Source organism: Ictalurus furcatus, chromosome 24 (genome assembly GCF_023375685.1).
Source record: "Ictalurus furcatus strain D&B chromosome 24, Billie_1.0, whole genome shotgun sequence".
NCBI lineage: Eukaryota > Metazoa > Chordata > Actinopteri > Siluriformes > Ictaluridae > Ictalurus > Ictalurus furcatus.
Genome location: NC_071278.1, coordinates 19,288,472 through 19,296,746, shown reverse-complemented (window position 1 = coordinate 19,296,746; position 8,275 = coordinate 19,288,472). Strand labels below are relative to the sequence as shown.

General features: G+C 39.9%; 1 protein-coding gene across 1 annotated transcript in view; it reads left to right on the top strand.

The window, feature by feature from the left end:
• atp9b (ATPase phospholipid transporting 9B) overlaps window positions 1–7,431 on the top strand; it is a 52,278-nt gene extending 44,847 nt beyond the window's left edge. Inside the window, exons 25-29 of the mRNA XM_053612633.1 lie at window positions 120–184; window positions 368–476; window positions 771–828; window positions 1,740–1,943; window positions 3,755–7,431. Coding sequence (XP_053468608.1) covers window positions 120–184; window positions 368–476; window positions 771–828; window positions 1,740–1,943; window positions 3,755–3,891 — 573 coding nt within the window. The 3' untranslated portion in view covers window positions 3,892–7,431. The remainder of the gene's footprint in view (window positions 1–119; window positions 185–367; window positions 477–770; window positions 829–1,739; window positions 1,944–3,754) is intronic.
• The last annotated feature ends 844 nt before the right edge of the window (window positions 7,432–8,275 follow it).

The following is an 8,275-nucleotide window of genomic DNA, read 5'->3' as shown; positions in this document are numbered from 1 at the left end:
TTGTCAGTACCCTTCACTATTTATGAACATTATTTTACATATGATTACTAGTCTTATTTTTATAGTAATATTATGATCAGAAGCTGGGCGCTCATTTCGAGTTTGTCTCTTTTCCTTAGGCCGTGTTTTCCTCTATTTTCTACTTTGCATCTGTTCCTCTGTACCAAGGCTTCCTCATGGTCGGGTATGTGAGCTATGACAGCGTCTCTTGACTTTTTTCTTGTTCGTGTGGTTGTCTCTATACAGTTAAACTTTTGTATTGCTGTACAATGTGTGTGCGCTTCTGTCTGTCTGTCTGTCTGTCTGTCTGTCTGTCTGTCTTTCAACGCATTCGGTTTTATTAATGCTGCATTGCTTATATTCACAGCTATGCTACAATCTACACCATGTTCCCAGTGTTCTCTCTAGTGCTGGATCAGGATGTGAAGCCAGAGATGGCTTTGCTTTACCCAGAGCTGTATAAAGACCTTACCAAGGTAATTCCACAAAACACACTTAACCACTTCAAAAACCACCCTCCACTTCATTCACAAGAGGAGTAGCCTTGACGAAATAACTACTACCAAGTTCTTTGATGAATAAAAACATAAATATTAGGCTGATATACATATGTGTGTGTGTGTGTGTGTGTGTATATATATATATATATATATATATATATATATATATATATATATATATATATATATATATATGTATTTAGATTTATTGTCTTTGCTTTGATTGATGCATGTCAACGATTTCAATTTTGATTCTCTCCTTTGCTTTAGGGACGCTCCTTGTCATTTAAAACCTTTCTTATTTGGGTCTTGATAAGTGTGTATCAAGGTAAAACATCCTGATTTTTGGCATGTGTCTTCATTCCTTTTTGTGTTCAGTAGTGCCGACTGGTGTTTAATGCCCTTACTGAGAGTAGGTTTGCATTTGTGATCTTGGCTAAAATAATCTCGAGGCATAGCATGAAACTCACACCCTCTGCAAGTGTCTTAACCAGTTCCTACAGCTATATCCATTGATATCCTTTTGATTTCACAGAAGCAAACACATAATTATCTTCAAGCTAAAGCAAAATCATAAAAACATCCAATCCTTAATGAATCCCTAACCAGCAATATTAGTACAAATGTACCATGCTCTGTGTCTCTGATAGACTTTTATCCGGGAAGCTCTGGAGTACTAGACACATATCTGCCACGTAAACGGATCCGGCCGTGCAGTGAGCGAGAGAGATCAGTGTCCCTGTCCGAGCGTGACATCCCGACAGCTCCCGCTTTTTAATTAAACCTCGTTATACAGAGAAAAGCGACAGTGGGGTCTAGTGACAGGTCTAGTGACGGCCTCATTTAATCCGGCAGTTAACTCGGAGGAATGCCCCACATGAAGAGGCGCAATTATGCGATCAGTCAGAGGCCATTAGGCTGAGCCGGGGTGCCGTTTATGATGAAAATGAAAAAGGAGACTGATACAGTAGGCTTTGGGGAGCGGCGTTAAAGCAGAGACTCCAGATGAAAATCTGTGTTACTTTCTCATGTGTGAGAACTTTTATGTGTGGATCAGAGTGGTGTAGCAAACACAGGTTTACTGCTTTTACAAACATCCGTCCATATTCTCAGTGCTAATTATATCTCAAATGTTTTGAAAGAAATTGAACCATTAGGTTATGTTGTGGTATAGTTATGTGCTGTACATTAATCAGTGATTGACCACAAAGATTGAATTATTTCCTTTTTCTCCACCAGGGGGCATCCTGATGTACGGTGCCCTAGTGCTATTCGATCAGGAGTTTGTACATGTGGTGGCCATCTCATTCACAGCTCTGATTCTTACCGAGCTGCTAATGGTGGCTCTGACTGTACGAACCTGGCACTGGCTCATGGTGGTGGCTGAGTTCTTCAGCCTCGGCTGCTACCTCGCCTCGCTCGCCTTTCTAAACGAGTACTTTGGTAAGAATTCCTGCAACTCGAATTTTCTTTGCTTAAAAGCCACACTCGCACTTAATAAACCACTTTTTGTGAAATACATTTGACGAGTATCCAGAAAGGTGTAATAATATTCATAAGATTAGCTGAGTATTGTTAGTGGTAGGTTAATTATACCAGACCTATTCAATATTCAATATTTGAAGAATAATAATAATAATAATAACATAATAGTCATGGCATCGCAGGTGTATGTTAGTTGGCCGCATGTTGCTGATTAATTCTCTGTAGCATCAGCTCTGAGACTAGTTAAAGCTGCCAGGCGAATCACAGGTTTATATTGTTTACAAATCTCACAAACAGATTTATGCAGCATGCACTCAATAAATGAATTAAAAATGTGTGTAAATTTTGGAATTGTGAGGTTTTCAGTGAGGGGACATTTATTTAGTATTTTTAAAGGTGCATTCCGCTACAACCCGACTGGAAACCATTCGTTTTCAATGAGAGCTGGTGACTTCCGGCGACATGAGAGACGGCGACCGTTGGTGACTGGATGTGGGTGCGTCGAGCAACGTGACGAAGTCCAGAAAAGTTTAACTTTATGCAAATTTAGAGCGACTTTGTACAGCGAACAAACGGGTATGAAGGCAGTAGGGCGCTCGTGATCCGCCATGCGATCCGTTTTGCGTTTTCGGAGCAGATAGATGGACACAGTGGCAAAGAGCACACACTGATTTTCCTTCATCTCGTAGGATATGATGTATATATATATATACACTGGTGAATTTTATATATAAACGCTTTCCCTCCAGAATGTTAGCCGCAAGAAGACTTGCCATGTTACTATGGCAACCAGTAGTAAGAACGCGTACTGGCGGCTTCATAGTACAGCACCTGGCGACTTGCTGTGATGAAGGCGCTGTATGTGTGAATGTACCTTTGGAAGGAGTCTACAGGGTCAGCGTTTTGTACCAGTCAGAGGTAAAGCTGAAACTTTTAAGTATTCCTGCGCAGGAAAGACTAAAATAAAGACGGCTTTGCGGTTTCTCGGCAACGTGACCATGTCTTATTGACTTAACTTTAATTTTGGTGAGGGAACAACACTCACCAAAGCAGGAGCTAACTTGTTTTGCAGACCTCGAATGTAAATATAAGCAAGTAAAAGTTATTCTCCTTGTCCAAGCCCTTGTGTAAATTGTTACTATAGAAACAATAACGTGTTAGAACGAGCACATTCATATAAACCTGTGAATTACCTTGCAGCTGGCATTATCGACAGAGCTTCTTTTATAGACAATTAACCGGCACAATTCTTACAAATCAGATCTGAGAATCCAGCACCACTGTGGTATAGTAGTGTCTCAATGAATGTCTTGTCCACTGCTCGATATCTAAGCTCTTTGCACTCTTTCTGTCTCTCACCCTCCTGTCTTTCTCCCTCCTGCTTCTTTGCGCCATGGCTTTCACTCAGGCATAGGTAGAGTGTCCTTAGGAGCCTTCCTGGGTAGGTCCTCTGTTCTCTGACCTCTCGTGGACTCCCTCGCTCAGACGCATGTCCTTTCCCCAAAATCGCCTCTCACTCATAGTCTCATGCGCCGTGCCTATCAGGAGATGTGCTATGACTCCGCTCTGAATCAGTGACTCTTGTTCTTCCTTTTCCAGAACATTCCACCATCACTACTCACCTGTATCACCGTGTACCAGACCCATTAACAGTCATACACGATAACACGCTAGATGTAGCAGATCAGCACTGCAGCACCGATCTGATCTGAAATTGTCTCTCTCTCGCTCTCTCTCTCTCTCTCTCTTCGCTTCTGTTGTTCCACCAGATCTGTCGTTCATCACGACGGAGACGTTCCTGTGGAAGGTGTGTGTGATCACGCTGATCAGCTGCCTGCCTCTGTACATCATCAAGTACCTGAAGCGCAAGTTTTCGCCGCCCAGTTACTCCAAGCTGTCCTCCTGAGCTGACCCTCACACAGGCGTAGCGTCAAAACGCACACACACACACACACACACACACACACACACACACACACACACAATATACAGCAGCTTAATAGACACTATCGCAGCCATAGTGACTGTAGCTGTCCAGGTCTGGAGATCTATTAGAGCTTTATGAAGCTGGTGTGTCTCATTTAAGTGTCTAGTTAATGCCGTATGCCTCTCATGCTGTGGAGGACTACCCGGGCCAGCTTTTCATTTTTTTTGCTGGGTTATCGATGGACAGCACATGTACTCGGCACACGAGGATACTTGAGGAAAAAAAAAAAAAATCCAAGCACAATAAAAGACCAAGAATGAACTCCAGTGGTAGAACTGGTCAGAGTATTTGAAGAAGAAAAGAAGGACCTTCATTAGGCACTTCCTTTCTTTCAGTGCACTTCAATCTAACCTGTGGTTGTTTACTTTCCAGGGCTGTTCGGAGATTTTTCTTATAGTGTTTTATTGCTGTGTAATGACGTGCATTACTACAGCAGACTGGATTGTCCGAATGAACCACGAGATTGTTTATGAATGGGAAACAGCAATGCTATTACTTTCCTTTGAAGGTTTTCTTCAGCTTTGATTGTCTTTTTTTAAGATTTTCTATGCCTGCTGAATTCATGAAGTTGTCTTATTTATTATAGATCGATGGGCCATTTTAGGTGTGTTTGTTTTTCTTTTCTCTCTGCCTGTGTCTCACACAAATGACTGTAGGCATCTTTGAACGGCTGGATTGCCACTGAGCAAACAAAACCATAAGATGTACTGTAGTGCTGTTTTTTTTTTGTTGTTGTTTTGTTTTGTTTTTTCTACAAAGGGACTTCAATCATCTGTAAACAAGAGCTTTAAGAAGATGTAGGACTATACAAGACTATCACCACGTATTGAACTCCATTCTGCTGACACAGTGACACTTGAGTAATGTGTATTTATTTTAATCCTCAGCCTCAGTACTGCTCAGATTTGTTCAGATAACCTTGCGACTCTTAAGACAAATGGTTACCGTTAACCTTAGTGTTGGCCTGAGTGTTCGATTTGGTCTTGTTTATGGGTGTGCACCTTTGCCACCCATCATTCCATCATACTGTGTATGTGTGGCAGCCTGGGAAAACCCTTCACATTTTAGTTACCCCAAACTCAGTCACCCCAAAAAGTCAAAAGAGAAGCATTATACATGTAAAGATCTCATTACAATTCTACTTTTAAAAAAAAACAAACAAAACACCCCGCTCGAAAGACCTGTTCATTTATAACTTATGGAACAAAACAAAACAAAACAACAACACTGCCAAATTATAAAGAACTAGAAGTTTATAATGGGGAAATGAGTTCTCGCTTTGATTCTCAGCATCATCCACATCAGTCTCTGTTTCATCACGAGTTTAAACACGAGCCTCATCGTCATCTTTTCACTCGACTGATCTCTCTCCACGCTAACGTCGGTGAAGAAATACTTCGTTAATGTATTTCATGCGAACGCGTAAGTGCTCTTCTATGTTCTGATGATGATTTGATTTGATGTGATCGCATTGCGGACATCTTGACAGCCGGTACAAACTGAATTAGATCGAATCAGATTGGTGTCCATATCGCTACGGGATGTAGCTATGCAACTACTTGATCCAATAATAAGAAAAGCACACTAGTAAGGTCTTTAAACAGACTGACCGCTGTGTTTGTGAAACCGATTCCTTACAGAACACGATCTTTACAGGCAGACAACAGCGGCAAGGTTACAAAATAAACTAAATTAAACATTTTTATATTCTGTTTTGTAAAATACTGTATAATGTTTTCCTAAAGTAGTGGTGTTAAAGTATATAATCGGCAGAAAACTTACATTTCCCATACATACGTACATACACGCACTTCAGTCACAGGAGGATACGACTGGGTTTCCCATACCGTCACTTATATAGTCTGTGTCGAGTTAAATTTCAGAATCCGAATAAACATGGGGTTAAATTTGCGTGTGCTTTTCTAACGAACACTGCTCGACGTCTCTCTGTTAAACTGTATTGATGTGAAATGAGTTGAACTGCTGCCCGGTTTTCAGCCGGTGTGATTACGGAATGAGTTTTATCATTCTTTGTGTTATAAAAGAGAGAAAGTATTGTAACTGGGTTGTATATTCTAAATGAAAACAAAACAAAACAAAAAAAGTCTTTATTTGCTATACACTGTTGTTTGTATTTGTGATGGATTTGGTAGGGATTTGAGTCGTGCCGTGTCCTGAATAATCACTGAATCACGTCTTCGTGTGAGGACCGGAGTATTGCTGCTTTTTTCCCCCACAATGTGTGTAGAAGTATTTGGCTTTTTTGCAGACACTTTTTATACGGAGTACTAAAATGTTTGAGGAATAAATTAACCAGCAAAATTGTTACTGCGCTAATAATAATGGGAGCCATTGCTTTTGATAAGCTTGAGCTTGCTTTCAGTGTCAAAACCACTTTTGTAAAAGAAAATCAGAATGTAATTGTTGGTGTTATTGATATGATTTATGATTTAATGAGCATTAAAGAGCAACACGTTTGATTATTTAAGTACTTATTTGAAATTGTGTGAATTGAATTTTATATATGGTACAGTGAGTGCCCTTTCTGAGTGCAGCTTTCCTGATTAAATATCCAGTTTGCCACCATTTCTGCCTTTCACCACTAGATGGCAGCAGTTTCTTGCATGTGCTTAGAATTCTCTAATAAGAACTTGTATTTAGCGTTACAGATCAGCACTGCCAGTCAGAAGTGTCTGAACACATTAAATATATGTTTTATTACAGAAAAATGACACACAAAACAAAAAGGTATGCAATCAATCTTAATTAAATAGCTTCTGAGACTGTCTGAGGTGAGAGCAGAAGCTATACAAAATAGTGATTGTATGAAAGGACCAGTTTGTGTACTATACGTCCACTAATAATACTCAAGTGCACTGCACTACCTCCTGGTTTCTGCTTCTTGTATATAATGTGTGAGAGAGTGTGTGAGAGAGTGTGTGATCCTCAAACCTTTTCTGAGAATGTTCTGTGGACTGATGAGTCGAAAGTGGAACTGTTTGGAAGACTGAGGTCCTGTTACATCTGGTGTAAACCAAACACAGAATTCCACAAAAAGAACATCAGACCTACAGTCAAGCATGGCGGTGGAAGTGTGATGGTGCGGGGATGCTTTGCTGCTTCAGGGTCTGGACAACTTGCAGTAACTGAGTGAAACGTGAATTCTGCTCTCTAGCAGAAAATCCTAAAGGAGAATGTCCGGTCTTCAGTCTGTAAGTTGAAACAAGCGCAACTGGATTATGCAGTAAGACACTGATCCAAAGCAAAGGAGTAAATCCTAGTCCTAGAAGTAAGTGAAAGACTGATCTCTAGGTATCGGAAGCATTTGGTTGTAGTTAATGCTGCTAAAGGTGGCATTTAAATTCAAGGGGGCAATTAGTTTCTCACATGGGTGATAGGTGGATTTTTTTTATTTATTTTTTGCTTCAATGAAACAAAAAAATAAAAAATAAAAAACTCTATTGTGTGTTTACTCAGGATGCCTTTTTTGTTGTATTTTAAAATGAAAAAATACTTCCCAATTTTATGGAAAGGAAGAGTGGGGTTATGCTTTCGGACATAACAACATGTCCAAAAGCGTTTCATTCCTCTAATATCACAATTTGTCAACGATTCGTTTTTTAATAATAACCAACACATCATACTCATCAATTTATAGTGGCATTTATTGATCTGAAAACATCCTGTTGTCACTTATAGCATCTATAAACAGATTCTCCCTCACCAACCCCCAACCCCCCCCCTCTCTCTCTGTCTCTCTCTCTCTCTCTCTCTCTCTCTGTCTCTCTCTCTGTCTCTCTCTCTCTCTCTCTCTCTCTCTCTCTTAACTTTAACAAGAATATAAATTTAGCATGTTGGAGAGAAACTGGAAAGCATGAAAAGTCCTCTGTGCTAAAGCGGACCCTGTTGACTCTTGACATAAATGTTCAATGACCATCTCCATTTCTAGCTTTTCTAAAGCTTTAACAGATCCACAGGTATAAGTTTTTCTTTGTTGAATAACACATTTATAAATCCAGTCATCGAGTGTCTGTGAATGAGTTTTTACTATAGAACTATTCGATACTATTCGAGGAGCACGTTAATATAAACCTGTGAGTTAAATTACAGCTGGCACTATTTTCAGAAAATGAATCAACACCTTCTGACCAATCAGATTTGAGAACAGCACTGTTGTACAAATGTTTTTATTTCAATCTCAGATTGAGTGCATTGTATCTGTGCCTTATTTTCCCTTAATCCCAGACAGAAATACTTGCAGTGGTCATATTGAGCTTATTAAAACACCTACAAAATGTGTTAT